Source organism: Crinia signifera, chromosome 7, assembly GCF_055691185.1.
Source record: "Crinia signifera chromosome 7, ASM5569118v1, whole genome shotgun sequence".
Taxonomy (NCBI): domain Eukaryota; kingdom Metazoa; phylum Chordata; class Amphibia; order Anura; family Myobatrachidae; genus Crinia; species Crinia signifera.
The window spans coordinates 9,026,101-9,045,909 of NC_139223.1; the positions used below are offsets into that span (position 1 = coordinate 9,026,101).

The 19,809-nt window shown below is 48.7% G+C and overlaps 1 protein-coding gene across 2 annotated transcripts in view; it reads right to left on the minus strand.

Annotated features, from left to right (window-relative positions):
- Positions 1 to 16,865: 16,865 nt before the first annotated feature.
- LOC146019737 (uncharacterized) overlaps positions 16,866 to 19,809 on the minus strand; it is a 130,894-nt gene continuing 127,950 nt past the window's right edge. For both annotated transcript variants that reach the window (XM_083152251.1, XM_083152250.1), the window contains exon 5: positions 16,866 to 17,525. In XM_083152251.1, coding sequence (XP_083008377.1) covers positions 17,128 to 17,525 — 398 coding nt within the window. In that variant the 3' untranslated portion in view covers positions 16,866 to 17,127. The remainder of the gene's footprint in view (positions 17,526 to 19,809) is intronic.

Genomic DNA, 19,809 nt, shown 5'->3' on the forward strand with positions numbered 1-19,809 from the left:
TTCTTTGCAGTGCGGATGTAAGCACGCTTTACACAATTATTCGCAAAGAACAAGGCCTACAGGCAGTCTCCTTCTTTTTAGATATGTCCACCCTAAATACAGATTTGAAAAGCTTCATTCTGGAAAGTATTGATTTTATTTTATCAAATAATTATTTTTACCATGACGGAAGCTTTTACTTGCAGTGCGTTGGAACTGCTATGGGCACTAGATTCGCCCCTAGTTACGCGAACCTGTTCATGTCCTATTGGGAACACCTTAGGATTTGGCAGGGTGGCGTTCTGGGGGCGGGTCTGGTGCTCTGGCAGCGTTTTATTGACGATATTTTCTTTGTGTGGAGAGATGGTCAGGAGAATCTTTTAACTTTCTGTAATGATCTTAATACCAATGAGTTCTCCATTAATTTGACTTTTATTACGAGTCCTGCAGAAATATCTTTCTTAGACCTAACAATATATATTGATGACGGAAAGGTCAACACGAAAACGTTTAGAAAACCCACCGACTCGAATGGTTACATAGAGATAACAAGCCAACATCACACCAACTGGCTCAAAGGAATTCCCTTTGGCCAGTACACTCGGATAAAACGCAATTGCTCGAATGTGGAGGTATGTAACCAACAATTAGAGGATGTATCAGAGAGACTAGCAGCGAAAGGCTACTCTTCGGATGTTCTAGAAACAGCAATTAATAAAATTAACACCATAGAAAGGAGTGATCTCTTGAAAATAAAAGAACCCAAAACAACAGATAACAAGTTTCAATGGGCGTTCATTACACAATTCAATCAGCTTCCCTCAAAAATTGAGACTGTTTTTAAGAAAAATTGGCACCTGATTAAACAGGATCCAATTCTTGGTAATATAATCCCTGATAAGCCAGTTTTTATTTACAGAAGGGCTCCGTCTCTAAGGAACCATTTGGTAAAGAGCACCATTGATGTAGGCCCTAGACACAGTATTAGAACAAAAGGGTTCCACCGCTGTGGAGAATGCCTTATGTGTAGGTCAGTAAAGGTCACCAATCGCAAAATGGTTGACTTTGAGGTCAATAAAAAGAAATATAAAATTAATGAGTTTATAACGTGTCATTCCAAGAATATTGTTTATTTATTGGAATGTTCGTGCCATCTGTTTTATGTCGGCAGAACCAGTCGCCCACTTAAAGTTAGGCTTGCCGAACACGTTTATAACATTCGAAAGAGCCTTACCACTCATACGCTGTCTGAACATTTTAAAAATCACCATCAATCTAAAGAATGCCACCTCATAAATTTTTGGGGAATTCAATTAATCTCCCCTAGATGGCGTACAAGGGATTTAGATAAGAGATTGGCACAGTCAGAAATGAAATGGATCTACCGTTTGAACACTCTTGTACCCGAGGGGTTAAACGGAGAATTCGAGTTGAAACATTTCTTGTCTTAGCCAAACCTATCATGTATTAGTATCCCTGTTTTTTTTATCAGTATTTATTTATTTATTTATTGTCTATGCTGCTAAAAATCTCCACTCTCTGTGCAATAACTATATGCTGCTATAATTATTTGTGATGCTTTAAAGGAATTTTTTAACCAATGATATTTTTAGCATTCCCTGACCATCTCTTCAGGTTTTATGAAATGACACTATTTTTATTCTAAATTATTCTTTGTATTGTATGATTATGTTTGTTTATATGCTGGAGCGCGTATTGGAACGCACCAGCTGATATCGGTGGACCGCACGGCCATGCTTTGTGGTAGCAGAGGCGGAAGCGCCTTTCTCCTGCAGTGTTACTAGCCGGAGAGCGTTTGGAACGCACCATCTATTGGAGATGGAACGCACGGCCATCTTTGACACGCCGAAAGGCGGAAGTAATTTTGTTTGTTTGGTCCTATTTGGACACCGTATATAAAGAACTCTGCGGACACTGTCAGACACGCTGCTGAGGAAGGACCTTTTGTGTCCGAAATGCATTTGGCGTGTCTCGCATTATAAACCATCGCTACACAACGGACTTTACTGTCGGTACTTTTGGGCTCCAGCTTTCTTCCAGGATCCGGACCTGCTGTCAGTCTGTACCCCATTGCCTGCTGTTGGACCGCAGTCCCACCTGTGAGCGGTTTTTACCTATATGCTTTTAATAAGCATAAAAATTGTGAGTGCACTTCTTTTATTAAATTTCATTTATTTAAAAAAGTTTGCACTATGTTTTTCTGCATTGTGTCATTTCATATTGTACACCATTATTGAGGACGTGACATTTGGAGGATCCTACTAGCAATTATCCTACATTTCATGGAGACCTTTAATTGGTGACATTAACTCTTTGCGATTAATTGTGATTATTTTCACACGGACTGAGTTTATCTGTGAACACCACAAGCGCTAATTCTACAGTTTACCCCTGTTTTTCTTTATGGGAGAGAGTAGTAACCACAGCTGACCTCACAGACCCTTCCCTATCGGACAGGTCGGTAGTGTTTACAGGACCCACCGGGTCACCTGTTATACCTGGTACCACATTTTCCACAGTAGCGCAAAACATCACATTATCAACATTAACATCAATATCATAACCTGGGGAGGAATCCTGCAATACCTGCAAATTAGCCTGTGCATCTTCCACAAAACATGGGACCCATCCTGCTGGCTTACACTTGGACAGTGGCAAAACCTCTATATCTGGATCCCATTGTCTCTGAGCAGGAATGGGGTTATCTGAGCAGGTACATGCTCTGCCTGCAACCAACTCAGATCTGTCCCATTTGTGCAGTTAGCGTCCCCTGGCACCATGTCACAACCAGACATCACTGGAGGAACAGGGTTAACTTCTAGCACAGCAACATGAATCACATCACCAGCAGCACTCCTACCACTGGTGAGTGAGGGTGTCTCATTCCCAACTAGATTAGGGCATTAATTTAACCCCACAAACTGGCAAGGATTACCCACTATACCTGTCTCTAACTCACCCTCCACCGAAGGTACGGCACTATCACAGATCATCCCAGGGGCTTCACACCAAATCACAACATTGCAATGTTCAGCATGGTTACATACTACCTGAGATGCATCATATGGTTCAGAAGGGTTAGCGACAGTGGGGACAACATTGACAGATATGTGTGGAGTTAATAAAAGTCCCACATCAGTAGTCCCACACACATTTCTGTGCATACAGTCAGAAAGTCCCATTCCCATATCCCTATGCAGTCAGCCTCTTCCGGCAACAAATCTGGAGCAACGGGTGGGAACATGCTGCTCACATCTTCCAGCAGTTTAGACTGGGCCTTGTGATGTGAGGTCTCATGAGCAGGTGCCGTGACTGCAGTAGCAGGCAGAGGTACCTTGTCCTGGTGGGGAACTCCTGGTGCGAGCAAGCTGCTGACATCCTCAGCTTCTGCTTCTCCCAGCAGTTTAAACTGGGACTTTACTTCCAGAGCTGGTAACAGCAGCTGTTCTAGGCGATGCCACTCCGCATCTACCCGGCGGCACTGATCTTTCCAAAATGGGGTATAAAGCTTTCCCCAAGCATTGACCTCCTGCTGTGCGAATTGGTAACATTCTCCCAGTTCTCTCAGCAGCACCCCAGGAGGCGCAGATGGACCCCAGGCACGAAATCCTGCATGATACTGGCTGAAGGCATTGCACTCATCGTCCCCTGCCTGGGTGAGCTGCGTGATCATCTCCCCATGAGTATGGTTGTGGCAGGAGATACCTTGCAGCTGGCATTCTTCCATTAGTTCCTCTGTGCTCATTAGGGTAAACACAACATCATCCTCCACTGGGTCAATATACCCACTGGACTCCTCCGGTACCGTAGGGGATTGGTACTCCGCAGCCTCCGTGACTGCTATGCACCCCACAGTCTCCCTGGTACTAGCAGAAACACCAGAATCTGAACATCGGTAGTCCAGTCCAAGTCCGGGTCCAGCTGGTTATCCAGAACCACGCCGGCATTTACTTTGCTCTACCTGTGTGTTTCAAAGACAGGGAAATCCTTGTGACACAGTCCATTGAAATTTGCATCCACTGTCACAGGCTGCCAGCTGAGGTTAGCTATTTCCAGCTGGAGCTTGCGGGCTGCTGCCAAGAGCCTTCCGTACATGAAACTGCATTATCAGTTTCAGCACCAATGTATTATCTGGCTCTTTCACATACTTCAGAGCCTCTTGCATATACAGATCCAAGGCAGAGCAGCAATTGGAGGCATCCAATCCACGGTGTGTGTGGCCTGCAATCTTCAGTGTCTGCTTCTCCTCTTCCTCTGATCTGGATCCAGAATGATTCCCAACCTCCGACCTGGAATCCGCTTGATTCCCCCCAGCTACCTGCTGGTCCACATCTCTGAGGACTTGGATCATCTGTTCCCTGGTCTGCCCCTTGGCAGGCTCCAATTGGTTGATACCAGAGACCACATCACGATCCAACTTCACACTATTAATTTCCGCAGAAAGTAAAAGTTCAGTACGAGGTCCATCTCTTGCTACCTTAGTAGCCCTGGCTGGTGAACTCTCACGCACAAGTCTGCCATCATGATGCTCTGTATCTTCCTCTATAGAGTCACAGGTCAATCTCCACTTAATCTGTGCCTCCTTATAAGTAGCTGCCATTCTGCTGCAATTACTTCTCCAAAACAATAAAACAGGGATGGGGAAACAGAAAAGGTTTTTACGGTGACTTACACTACCACATAAGCCTTGAGTTTTGGTATCTGGTGAATAATACAATTCCCCAGGCAGACCAGATCTTGATCTGGGTCCTAGGGGAAACTGCTCCCCTTTGTTCCTATGATGAGGAAATAGCACACCATATCAGAAACATTATTGTAAAAAGAGCATGGACTTCAAAGGAAAGGGATCCCATCTGCCCTACTACTTCACCCCCCCCCCCCCCCCCATTCCTCCCAACCATCCAGGGCAAAGGCAGGTCACTTTCTTAATTATATTTACAATTAGGGCAGAATGGCTTGGTACAATTACGCTCCTTCTGGCGTAAAAATGGCGTCCAATCATGACAGTGAGTGAGACGAGATGCAGTAAGCTGTAATTAAAATGTAAGAAGAGTGCTGTGAGAACCACACTACATCCACAGATAAGGACATATACACTTGCTGGAAGGTGTTCTGGACTGTTATAAAGATATCCTGTAATATTACAAACCTTGGGACTCTTTGGACCTCTGGATTTACCTTCACACAGCGATGCCTCAAATTGTGATTATGGCAATCCTTATAATTCCGATTTATGGCCACTCACTCTCAGACGCTTACTGCCAGCAGCTAATTTCCTTTGCCTGGCTCCATTCAGCGAGAATGTGAAGTCTGCTGTGAAGCTGGCACCATGGAGCATGAGAATGGCAGAAGGAGACTGGCTGACTCTTTGTTCAATGTGCAGGCTGCAGCAGAGCCATCGCCAGAGAGAAGGAGCTGGGGAGCATGTGCGGGAGCACAAGACCTTGAGCTGTCAATGCTGGTGACTGTGTTCAACGTCTTCACAACACTGCTCTCCCTTCTTCCTCCTCACCCCCTCTGTGTTAAGGCTGCCGTTAAGCCTGGAGTGCAGGTACTGGAAAACAGGGAATGGAGGGTCAGGCGTGAGCCCGCAGCCGGACTCTGTTGAGAACCCCGGGCAGATGACAAATCCCTGCGGGAACTAGGCTTCACCTGTGGCCGCCGCGTCCGAAGGAGCGAGTTATGCCCGCTCCAACCCCGATGCAGCTAGGTCTATGTGAGGACAAGGGATAAGGGATCGCCAGGGGTAACTCAAAAGGATAAACTGACTACAGGGCCTAACTGGGAATAACCCCTGTCTGCCGGCACCTGGCCAAAACCGGGAGCGCGACCCAGTCACAAACACCAGGGACCAAAAATGGGGAATCACCACAACACTGAGGGACACCAAGGAACGAATCCCCAAAACACACACACTGAGGAGAGAATACAAAGATCCCTGCCTATGAAAAAGACTAAATGGAAGAAGGAGAACGAGAGAGAAAAAAGGGAGCAGGGAACAGGCAATGGGAATGACTAAAGCCCACGGCGGGGCAAGTCCAGCGTTCCTAAGGGAACTGCACAGGTGACTGTAAGAGATGGCACAAAAACAGGAACTCGGCAGTCCCACAAGAAAAACACCAGGCTCCACTGGAGCACTTACATGAAACTGTGAGCACCAATACCAGGCAGATAGGGATCCCAGAAGCTGGCTGGAGAAGGGGAGCCACGAGCAGGACTGACCACAGAGACCAGGAACAGGTCCTAGGAGCTGAGGCAGCTGACAGTGCTCCGGGCCGGGAACACGCTGGGGAGAACGCTATAACCGGCGTCTGTGCCCAGCAGACGCCAGCTACCGCCTGGATGACATCAGGCGTGCGCGAAAGTTGCGGCCGGGCGGAAGTCGGGGACGTTGCCTAGCAACGCCCCGGCGCTCTGCCTCAGAAGGAGGATTGGAATGCGGCTGACCCGCGTCAGCCGCGCCGCTGCTGCATTCGCCATTCGCCGTCCGGGCACTGGGAGCACCGGACGGTGGCGTGCAACAGTACCCCCCCTTGAGGAAGGGTTAACAACCCTTTACCACCGGGTTTATTAGGAAATTCTCTAAAGAAAATCCTTTCGAGATTGGGCGGAACCCATGACCTCTCCTCAGGACCAACCCCTCTCCAGTGAACCAAAAACTGCAAAGAACCTCTCATGAACTTGGAGTCAAGAATCTTTTCTACCGGGAACTCCTGTTGTCCCCGTACCATTACTGAGGAAGATCCCATGTCCCTTCTGCGAGGAAACTTTTGAGAAAAGAATACTGGTTTAAGCAGGGAGGCGTGAAAGGTATTGGCAATCCTGAGGGATTTGGGTAAGAACAGGCGAAACGCGACTGGATTTATCTTCTTAATGATCCGAAAAGGACCAATGAACCGCGGACCCAACCTTGCTGACGGTTGGTGAAGTTTGATGTTGCGGGTCGACAACCAGACCCAATCCCCTACTTTGAAGTGACAGGGTCGTCTGGCCTTGTCCGCCGACACCTTCTCCCTAAGTGCAGCCTCCTTGAGAGCAACGTGAACACTCTTCCAAATGACTCTGAGTCGAGAAGCCGAAGTGGAGATGGAGCTGGAAGCTTCGGGACCCAAGGAGTTTGCTCGGGGATGAAATCCGTATACAGCGAAGAACGGGGAGGTCCTGGAGGCTGAATGATGTGCATTATTATATGCGAACTCGGCAAGCGGTAGGAAACTTGCCCAATCATTCTGCCATTTGGACACAAAGCATCTCAAATATTGTTTGAGTGACTGGTTTAATCGCTCTGTTTGTCCATTGGACTGAGGGTGAAAGGCCGAGGTTAGGCTGGTCTTAACTTTTAAAGCAGCACAGAAGACTCTTCAAAACTGAGCTACAAATTGTGGACCGCGATCAGAAACAATATCTGACGGTAGCCCATGCAATCTGAAAATATGCTGCAGAAACAGAGTTACCAACTCCTTGGACGATGGTAATTGCCTCAAGGCTACAAAGTGCACCATCTTAGAAAACCTGTCTATAACGACCCAAACTACATAGCAGTGGGCGGACACTGGTAACCCGACAATAAAATCCATCGCCAAATGCGACCAGGGTCTGACAGGGATGGACAAAGGAATCAGTTCCCCCATGGGCCGAGACCTCGGGACTTTATGCCGGGCACAGTCCGGACAAGACAAAACAAATTCTCTGGTATCTTGTGCCATGCCAGGCCACCAGACAGTACGAGAGAGAAGTTTCCCGGTTTTGAAGACTCCCGGATGACCGGCCAGTTTAGAATCATGGAACTCCGTAAGAACCCTTCGTCTAAGAGATGGGGGAACAAATAACTTGTTGATGGGGGTCTGGGCTGGTGCCTGACTTTGAGCCTGACGTATGAGGGCCTCCAGAGTCTGCTGGGCTCCGACCAAAATACAAGATGTTGGCACAATCGGACTCTTACTGGTCTTGTCGTCATGCCGAGGCAGAAAACACAGAGACAGGGCATCAGCTCAAATGTTTTTTGAGCCTGGTCTATAAGAGATGACAAAGTTAAAGCGCATAAAAAATAATGCCCAACGGGCCTGTCGAGCGTTAAGCCTCTTCGCAGTCTCAATATATTACAGGTTTTTGTGATCCGTGAGGACAAGAATCTGATGCACTGCTCCTTCCAACCAGTGGCGCCACTCATCAAAGGCCCACTTGATGGCCAGCAATTATCTATTACCAACGTCATAGTTGGCCTCTGCCTGTGAGAATTTCCGAGACATATAGGCACAGGGATGTAAATCCAGTGACTCTGGATCCCTTTGGGATAACACTGCTCCTGCTCCTACTTCGGAAGCATCTACTTCCACAACAAAGGGAAGGTCCGGATCCGGATGTCTAAGAACAGGAGCCGAGACAAATGCCTGTTTTAAAAATTCAAAGGCCCGCTCCACCTGCGGAGACCACTGAGATGGATCGACACCTTTCTTGGTTAACGCCACCAATGGTGCGGCAATAGAAGAAAAAGAATGGATAAAGTGTCTATAATAATTGGCGAAGCCAAGAAAACGCTGGATAGCCTTCAAACTGGTAGGACGGGCCCAGTCCACCACCGCTTGAAGCTTCTTGGGGTCCATTTGAAACCCATGAGAGGAAATAATGTAGCCCAAAAAAGAAACCTGTGTGACCTCGAACTCACACTTCTCTAATTTGGCAAACAACTGATTTCTCTCAATCTTTGCAAGACCTGTCGAACCTGAGTTCTATGTGTATTCACGTCTTGTGAAAAAATCAAAATGTCATCCAGGTACACGACTACAAAATGGCCTAAAAAATCATGAAGGACATCATTGATAAAGTCCTGAAAAAACGGCAGGGGCATTAGAGAGACCAAAGGGCATGACCAAGTACTCATAATGCCCCGTCTGAGTACTAAAAGCCGTTTTCCACTCATCGCCTTCCTTGATCCTGATGAGATTGTAGACGCCTCTCAAATCAATTTTGGAAAATATCGTTGCAGACCGCAACTGATCTAAAAGCACAGTGATCAAAGGAAGGGGATAGGTATTTTTCACCGTGATTTTATTTAAGGCCCAAAAATCAATACAAGGCCTTAAGGAACCATCCTTCTTGGCCACAAAAAAAAACCTGCACTAAGAGGGGACTTTGACGGGCAGATGAACCCCTTTTTGAGACTCTCCTGTACATATTCATCCATTGCCTTCGTCTCTGGGATGGATAAGGCATACAATCTGCCCTTCAGCAGGGGCGCGTTGGGAATAATCTGAATGGCACAATCGTATGGGCGATGGGGCGGAAGGCTCTCTGCTTTCCCTTTAGAAAATACATCCGCAAAGTCTTGATAAGGGGGAGGTATCCCACAGAGGGAGACAGACGCCACCAAGACCGAGGTATTAAGACAATGCTGTGTACAGTAAGAGCTCCAATGGGCAATCTGCGCCGAACTCCAGTCGATACTGGGATTATGTTTAACTAACCAAGGATATCCCAAAACTATGGGAACGAGAGGACAAACCCCAAAGCGTGACGAGACCCTGGAGTTTCAAATGAGGAATACCCAGTCTCTGGGCCAAACTGATATCCAGGAAGTTTCCGGCCGCGCCACTGTCAATAAATGCCGTGCCGGAAAATTCATTATCTTGAAAGGAAATACTACAAGGGACTAATACCGAATCACAAGAGGAAAACAATTGTAGACCTAAGTGAACCCTCTCTTCGTTCACTTGGCCAAGGCTTGTTCTGGCCTATTGGGACAGTTCTTAAGGATGTGCCCCTTGTTACCACAGTATAAACAGAGGCCAGATCTAAACCTACGAGTTCTCTCCTCCGGAGAGATACGGGTTGCCCCAATCTGCATGGGTTCATCAATCTCCTCTGGACCCAGAGGATCATAAGGAAGGGCCCGGGTTTGAACGCCCCGTTCTGACCTTCGCTCCCGGAGACGACGGTCAATCTTGATAGCCACTTCCATAAGTTTATCGAGGGAACTAGGAACAGGGTACTGGATTAAGCTATCTTTGATGATGTCAGATAGGCCACACCGAAATTGACTACGTAAGGCAGAATCATTCCACCCGCAATCATTCGACCATCGGCGGAACTCGGTACAGTATACCTCTGCAGGATCTTTCCCTTGTTTAAGGGCTCGAAGATGAGTCTCCGCAGAAGCCTCTCGATCGGGGTCATCATACAACAGCCCTAATGAACTAAAAAAGCTGTCAACCGAGGACAGAACCGGACTATCGGAGGGAAGCCCAAATGCCCACGTCTGGGGGTCCCCCTGTAATAAAGACATGATTAGGCCTACCCGTTGAGACTCTGATCCGGAAGACCGTGGCCGAAGTCGGAAATACAATTTACAACTTTCCCTAAAGTTGAAAAAAGCCCTTCGATCTCCAGCAAATCGATCAGGCAAGTTTACCTTGGGCTCTACCACAACAGGATCAGAAGGACGCACCCTCTGTTCTTGGGATGCCACTTTCAAGTACAGATCTCGGACCATTTGGGTTAATCCCTGGAGCTGATCCGAAAAAGACTGGGAAGTGGGATTCATGATACAAAAAACGGCAATTCTTAAACAAAAAGTTGGTTATATAAAGACCTCTTTATATGACCTGTGTGGCCGGTTATAATGTTAAGGCTGCCGTTAAGCCCGGAGTGCAGGTACTGGAAAACAGGGAATGGAGGGTCAGGCATGAGCCCGCAGCCGGGACCGCTGGTCAGGACGGCCACAGCGAAACCTACACTGACTCTGTTGAGAACCCCGGGCAGATGACAAATCCCTGCGGGAACTAGGCTTCACCTGTGGCCGCCGCGTCCGAAGGAGCGAGTTATGCCCGCTCCAACCCCGATGCAGCTAGGTCTATGTGAGGACAAGGGATAAGGGATCGCCAGGGGTAACTCAAAAGGATAAACTGACTACAGGGCCTAACTGGGAATAACCCCTGTCTGCCGGCACCTGGCCAAAACCGGGAGCGTGACCCAGTCGCAAACACCAGGGACCAAAAATGGGGAATCACCAAAACACTGAGGGACACCAAGGAACGAATCCCCAAAACACACACACTGAGGAGAGAATACAAAGATCCCTGCCTATGAAAAAGACTAAATGGAAGAAGGAGAACGAGAGAGAAAAAAGGGAGCAGGGAACAGGCAATGGGAATGACTAAAGCCCACGGCGGGGCAAGTCCAGCGTTCCTAAGGGAACTGCACAGGTGACTGTAAGAGATGGCACAAAAACAGGAACTCGGCAGTCCCACAAGAAAAACACCAGGCTCCACTGGAGCACTTACATGAAACTGTGAGCACCAATAACAGGCAGTTAGGGATCCCAGAAGCTGGCTGGAGAAGGGGAGCCACGAACAGGACTGACCACAGAGACCAGGAACAGGTCCTAGGAGCTGAGGCAGCTGACAGTGCTCCGGGCCGGGAACACGCTGGGGAGAACGCTATAACCGGCGTCTGTGCCCAGCAGACGCTGGCTACTTATTCAAATTGCGCGCCGCCTGGATGACGTCAGGCGTGCGCGAGAGTTGCGGCCGGGCGGAAGTCGGGAGGTTGCCTAGCAACGCCCTGACGCTCTGCCTCAAAAGGAGGCTTGGAACGGGCTTGGAGGCGGGTCAGCCGCGCCGCTGCTGCATTCACCATTCGCCGTCTGTCCGGGCACTGGGAGCACCGGACGGCGGCGTGCAACACTCTGCTCTGTGGGCCCACTTCCCTCTCCCCCTTCCTTCCCTCTCACTTTCCTCCCCCCTTCCCTCTCTCCCTTCCCTCTCCCCCTTCCTTCCCCCTTCCCTTCCCTCCCCCCTTTCCCTCTCCCTCACCCATTTCATTCTCCCTCCGTTACCCCCTTCCCTTTCCCTCCCCTCTTATTCACATCCTCTATCTACCTTTTTCTCCCTGACATCCCCTCTATCTCTCTACACCTGCGGGTTCTTGAATCAATGGCATGATGTGTGCCTGCATCTCCAAGCAACGATCATGAAATCTCCCTGGGCATCAAGCATGTAATCCCACAGGCAACAGGTATGTAATCCCCCAGGGAAATGATCATGTAATCCCCCCAGGGAAATAAGCATGTAATCAGGCAATGAGTAGTAATCCCTGTGACAATGAGTGTGTAACTGCGTGGCACGGAGCATGTAACCCCCTGGCAAGGAGCATTTAAACACTGGCATGGAGCATGTAGCTCCTAGTAATGAACATGTACTGTAGGTAAGCGCACATATGTGGCATAATGTTTAATGAGCAATACAGTGTGTGTGGGATAATTTATAATGGGTATTTCGGTGTGGCATAATGTGCAATGGGCCTTACATGTATGGCATAATGTGCAATGGGCATGTGCGACAAAATGTGTACTAGGCACTACAAATGGCCTTTGAATTTAAAGTAAACAAAAATATCCTATGTTATTTTGGTGTGTGTTGGGGGGGGAAGCATATTTTTGCACCTGGGCCCACAACTCGCATGTTCTGCCTCTGAGTCTGCCTGTCCTCCCGCCCTTCCTCTGTGAGCCGCCCGCCCTTCCTCTGTGTGCCTCCTGTCCACCCGCCCTCCCTCCCTCTGTGTGCCGCCCACCCGCCCCTATTCTGTACACAGAGTGCAGCGCATGGGGCAGCAGTAGCGGTAGTGCTGCAACGGTGAGTAGCAAGGACCCCTGTGCGGCTGCCCTGTGCTTCCTTATGTATATATAAAACAGTATGTATTATACTATATTCTGTATATAACAGTATATCGCACATTGCTGCCCTGCTAAAAATTGGGGGGAGTGAGGAAAAAAAGGTGGCGGCCTGCTTACAAATTGGGGGGGAGGCGGCCTGCTGCAAATTGGGGGTCGCAAAACATGCCCTTGCTCCGGGCATCGTGACACGTAGCTACACCGCTGCCTATGATGGTCCAAATTTAGGTTTGAGTCCAGTTACTCTTAAAAGGACCAGCAAGATTGTCCCAGACTGTGGTTACTGTTAGTTTTATTACATGAAAATATATTCATTTTAATAGAATTAACTTTATTGGCCATGTATGCTTGCGCACACTAGGAATTTTTTTCGGATTACAGTGAAGCATCAACCAAGGGGGGGGGGGGGGGGGGGACACATTACATACATTGCATTAAGACATTACATGTGGGGAATACATACCCGCTTTGCTTCACAGTGCCTAGGCAGCCATCAGTGGCACCACTGGTCAATGCAAGAGCCAGATAGGAAAAAATACAAATAGAGACAGTAGTTTTCACACAGGGAACATATACCCACCGAGCTGCACAGCGCCTAGGCAGGCATCAGTGGCACCACTGGTCATTGCAACAGCCAGGGAGGTAACGATATAAGCAGGGACAGTACAGTTATCACACAGGGAACACATACCTGCTGAGCTGCACAGCACCTAGGGTGCCATCAGCGGCACCACTGGTCATTGCAGCAGCCAGGTAGGTAACAATATAAGCAGGGACAGTACAGTTATCACACAGGGAACACATACCCGCCGAGCTGCACAGCGCCTAGGCAGCCATTAGCCGCACCACTGGTCATTGCAGCAGCCAGGTAGGTGACAATATAAGCAGGGACAGTACAGTTATCACACAGGGAACACATACCTGCTGAGCTGCACAGTGCCTAGGCAGCCATCAGCGGCACCACTGGTCATTGCAGTAGCCAGGTAGGTAACAGTATAAGCAGGGACAGTACAGTTATCACACAGGGAACACATACCTGCTGAGCTGCACAGTGCCTAGGCAGCCATCAGCGGCACCACTGGTCATTGCAGTAGCCAGGTAGGTAACAATATAAGCAGGGACAGTACAGTTATCACACAGGGAACACATACCTGCTGAGCTGCACAGTGCCTAGGCAGCCATCAGCGGCACCACTGGTCGTTGCAGCAGCCAGGTAGGTAACAGTATAAGCAGGGACAGTACAGTTATCACACAGGGAACACATACCCCCCGAGCTGCACAGCGCCTAGGCAGCCATCAGCGGCACCGCTGGTCATTGCAGCAGCCAGGTAGGTAACAATATAAGCAGAGACAGTACAGTTATCACACAGGGAACACATACCTGCTGAGCTGCACAGCGCCTAGGCAGCCATCAGTGGCGCCACTGGTCGTTGCAGCAGCCAGGTAGGTAACAATATTAGCAGGGACAGTACAGTTATCACACAGATAACACATACCCACCGAGCTGCACAGCGCCTAGGCAGGCATCAGTGGCACCACTGGTCATTGCAGCAGCCAGGGAGGTAACGATATAAGCAGGGACAGTACAGTTATCACACAGGGAACACATACCTGCTGAGCTGCACAGTGCCTAGGCAGCCATCAGCGGCACCACTGGTCATTGCAGTAGCCAGGTAGGTAACAGTATAAGCAGGGACAGTACAGTTATCACACAGGGAACACATACCCACCGAGCTGCACAGCGCCTAGGCAGCCATCAGCGGCTCCACTGGTCATTGCAGTAGCCAGGTAGGTAACAATATAAGCAGGGACAGTACAGTTATCACACAGGGAACACATACCTGCTGAGCTGCACAGTGCCTAGGCAGCCATCAGCGGCACCACTGGTCATTGCAGTAGCCAGGTAGGTAACAGTATAAGCAGGGACAGTACAGTTATCACACAGGGAACACATACCTGCTGAGCTGCACAGTGCCTAGGCAGCCATCAGCGGCACCACTGGTCATTGCAATAGCCAGGTAGGTAACAATATAAGCAGGGACAGTACAGTATCACACAGGGATCACATACCTGCCGAGCTGCACAGCACCTAGGGTGCCATCAGCGGCGCCACTGGTCGTTGCAGCAGCCAGGTAGATAACAATATAAGCAGGGACAGTACAGTTATCACACAGGGAACACATACCCCCCGAGCTGCACAGCGCCTAGGCAGCCATCAGCGGCGCCACTGGTCGTTGCAGCAGCCAGGTAGGTAACAATATAAGCAGGGACAGTACAGTTATCACACAGGGAACATATACCTGCTCAGCTGCACAGCGCCTAGGCAGCCATCAGCGGCGCCACTGGTCGTTGCAGCAGCCAGGTAGGTAACAGTATAAGCAGGGACAGTACAGTTATCACACAGGGAACATATACCCGCCGAGCTGCACAGCACCTAGGCTGTCATCAGCGGCGCCACTGGTCATTGCAGCTGCCAGGTAGGTAACCGTTATAGCAGAGACAGTACAGTTACCATTCGGAGACACAGGGTTACATATGGCTGAGTGCACAGTTCCTAGGCAGCCATTTGCGGCGCCATCTTCCTGTATGGAGGGCCAGCATGGGGGTCAGGGCAGGTTGCAGGGGGGGAGAGTTAATGAGGCTGGAGAGTGTCTCTGCCGCTGAGCTGGTGCTGCCTGCTGGGGCCTGCAGGGGGGAAATCCTGTGCACGGCCGGGGATGTGTGTGTGATCCTGCCGGCCTCTGGGTGTCATGCCGGGGCCCCCATAGTCAATGTGCCCCCTGACCTGGCTGGGTGATAGCTGGTGTGATGCAGGTCCTGCCCTTCCCCCAACTGCATTGTTCTGCCATTTCCCCAAATGCAGTGTGAAGGGCGATCGTCTGATCCTGTAGTTTGTTTTTTTGGGGGGGGTTTCGCCAGACCAATGGTTTTGCCGGTGGGGGGGTGTTTCCCGGACCGATGGAGCTGCCATGTGGGGAGGCCGCAGCGCTGCCCGATGGTGCTGCCCGATTGTGCTTCCTGGGGGGCCCCACAGTGCTGCCCGATGGTGCTGCGCAGGGGGGAGCACAGCGCAGCCCTCCTCTGGCCGGGTGTCGCTGCATCTTGCGCCAAGGGACACGGTGCTCACCCCTCAGATCGCCTCCAGCCGCTCTGCTCCCTCCAACCGCCTCCTCAACTCTGCCCACCGCTGCCGCTTCCTCCGCCACGCTGCTCCGGAGGCCGGGGATGGTGGAGCTCCGTGGATGGGAAATCGGAGCTCCACGTGATGTGACCATCCCCAGCCCCCACCAGTATGTTTATATAATACAGATAATTCATTCTAGTTAGTTTCCATGTTTATCGTTTAGCACTAGCGTTGTATATTGTTTTGTGTATCTGCAGGAAACTTGTCAGGGTTAGTGCAAAATTTTATACAATTATTTAAAAATGTTTTCTTTATTTGTAGAAAATGGACACTTGAAACTCTTATGTAAAGCAGATAACCATAAACAATGCTATGTAATCTCAGTACAGATGGAGCCTGCCTCTTCCTTGCAGGGGCTGGTGATTCTATCGCCAGCCCCCGCCAGCGGCTGGCTCTAGTCAGGGGCATGCGAGCACTAGACGCTCACACGCGCCCTGTGGCTATGGAGCTATCTCCGCCCCTCGCCGCCACGATGTCCCCCTATCTCTGCCCGTCTCCCCGAAGTGGAGACGGGCAGGGACCCACAGTGGCGCCGTCCTGAAACTGGGATGCACATGCATGTGAGACACATGGGTATCCCAGTCAGATGGAGCGCCTCTGCGCTGGCGATTGCCAGCAGAGACCTGCTGGCGATCCCCAGCCAAGGATCAGAGGCGCTCCATCTGTATGTAACATGTTATTTGTTATATTCAGCGAGGAGCACATGAGCAACCATAAACACATAACGGATATACTTGGATCTCAATGCGGGATCTTATTGGCTATCCAAATCATGTGATAGCTGATAGCCAATCAGAAAAATGAACTTCTGCTAATTTGGCGATAACAACAAAGTAGATCCGAACCTGCACATCTCTAGGGCCCCGGAGATGTCACCTATCATTAGAGCCCTTGTGTTACACAAGTGGGTGAGTATTTTAATTCAATCCATTGAAACCAGGTGGCAGAGGTCTCTATCCATTTCTGTCGTACTTACTCTTTCCATCAACATGTAACAATAATCAGTCCAACCAATCTGATATTAATCACTTTATTTAGAATCATTGGACATTTATGTGGAAGGATATATATGTATATGGAGATTGCACATAAATGCATATAGGGGATATTTGCCTCGTATAAAAGCGGAAACCTATTAAAATATTAGCCATGGGTTCAGTAAGTGGAGGCTGTGAAAATATTCTCCAGTAAGAAAATACCCGCTCTAAGTGACATTTCCCATTTAATAACATCAGCACTGGCTTACATCTGACATCTCTCTACATGAACACAAATTCTACAGAATATCACATTGTACCGCTTGACTCTGTCTCCTTTGCATGTGAGATAAATAATGCGGAAACATTTGTCTCTCAACCTGGTAACTCTCCTGCTCTCTTCTTTTTTCCTCCTGCTTCTTATCAGCCTGATGTATGTAATCCAGCAGGAATATCTTCCTCTGCACTCGCTCTTCCCGTGGGTTCCTTGTCTCTTCCATACGGAATTCTACTTGTTTTATGGCAACATTGATGAATGTCAGGAAGTCTGTGGTTCTTTGCAGCGTTTTCATACTGTTCTCCTTGGTGTAGTTCTCCACGGATATCACAGTCACAGGCTCTAGAAGCTTGAACTCCCTCTCCATCTGAAAATAATCTCCGCTGGATCGTCTGGTGAGGACAATGATGGGGGCAACTCCTGAAGAAGAGATCAAAGTTAGAGTTTCTATATATGTACATGGCGTGTGCAATAAGCTCCTAATAAAATGGTGTTATATGTCATTACTTTGACTGGTTATTATGTAGGAAGAAGCTGGATGTGCATAGTTGGCATTACCATCATAATGTTTTGAACCTCAGGGCTCCAGAATTTTGGGGGTACTCCTAAGTCTATCACAAGATTAAACATGACTCTGAGAGAAGCATCCTTCTTGAACTTAATGCAAACGGCAGGTGTTGAACAATGATAAATAAAACAGGGGTAAGGATATATTCAAGCGCTGTCTGTATGTGTTCTCTTCACTTCTCCCGTCCTCGTGAGTTGAAAAAAGGAAAAGAACACAATGTGTAGGACTGTATTTAAACTCTAGAACATACAAGGGAAAATGGAAATAGAACGTACCACACTCACAAGGGGAGTGTGTGTTTCAAATATATAAAGGTATCTTTTTATTCAACGATAGTATAGCCTTCACCAAGTCCACCCTGGTGTCCAATGGAAATAGATTGGGCGTACGTTTTCACTCACAAGATAAAGATGTTAAAATACATACTGTATAAAGGTTTCTTTTCAAGGCAAGCGTACCAATAACTCACAATTGGCGGGAATTTTCAAAGCACATCTGGGTTTCTTTTGCTTGAAAAAAATTAATTTTATTGCCAAAAAATTATTAAAATACACTAAGACCAAAAGTACACTGTAAAAAAATCCAAAGGTGGGTGATAGATGTTGATTAAGACTCACACTACATAACACCAAAAAACTCTCCGGATGAGCTTAGAGATGTCGGTGAGTTAACACCCGGTACCTTCGTTTAAATGTCCAGCATAGGATGGTCCAAGGTTTAAAAGGGGGATTGTGCAAGTCCAGAAAGCCAGCCAACGCGTTTCGATTTAGAATCTTTCTCAAGGCAGGTGTTGAACATCTAAGACGCCCCCTCCACATGTTCTCCTGAGGGTCTGGAAAATGTGTATTGGTGTGTGTGTGTTGGGGGTGGGTGGAAGGGTGCAGTAGGCTGAAGTTTTGCCTAGGCTACCACAAAACCTTGCACCGGCCGGTGGACATGTAATAGCACCATCACACCAAATTTTCAGGTTCAAGCTGGAATAATGTTTCATCAGTGTTCAGTGGCATAATTAGGGATCTGCAGCCCTAGAGATGATGCAGTGGAGCCATCTCTATGGGGGAGCAGGGTCACGGTACAGAGATCTGCTGATTCTACCTGAACTAGAGACAGTAACAGGTTCCTGTATCTTGTTCCTCCCCTCCCATCCAGAAGCTCTGCCAGACTAACTCCTAGATGAGTAAGTAGCCATTCACACGAAAGAATGGTGACTGAAACTAAGGGATTCTCTGGGGGCATGTGTTCTAGGCAGGGCCACTGAGAAGAAGGGGAGAGGGGGAGTGGGTATTACCCAGGCTACTTGCTAGTGGTGCCGGGCAGGGACCCTGATCCCCCCCTTGGCAGCAGCACACATCAACAGCATGTGCATTGTGCTGTGCTGACAACAGGCCCAGCATGAGCATCTCACTGACAGCATGAGAGCTCATGCTGAGCCTGCTGTCAGCACAGCACATGGCACATGCTGTAGATGTGTGCTGCCACTGCCGAGGGGGGGGGGGGGGGGGGGCACACACAATATAACACTCCCCCTTGACTTCTTTAGAGGGTTTTCCCCACGGTAACATGGGGGCGTGGTCTAATTGTGGGAGGTGGCCAAGTCTCCTACGATTATGCCATGCCCCCAAAATTTTACTGGGGCCTGGCATACCTCTCAGCGGCCATGGTCCCAAGACCTGATCATTTAAAGGGACCATCTGATTCCTGCATAATCTTGAAACAGCCCTTGATGAAGTGGCTTCAGCTACTCATTACACCCCATGTAGGCTTAGATGCCAACTATAGCACTCCATAATAACAAGACAATACAAAATTAGTCAAGTAAAGTAGAACGCCAATGGCTATATAAGACACTGTAACGGAATCTTCTGCGCTATATAAGACACTGTAACAGAATCTGCTGCGCTATATAAGACACTGTAACGGAATCTGCTGCGCTATATAAGACACTGTAGCGGAATCTGCTGTGCTATATAAGACACTGTAACGGAATCTGCTGCGCTATATAAGACACTGTATATAAATAAATAAATAAAAAGGGTACTTGTTTCCTATCTGGGCGCCCGCTAAGTTAATTGCGCACCATGCTATTCTCTGTATAAAAATCGGATCGCATCGCATCGGATACCACAAATGCACATA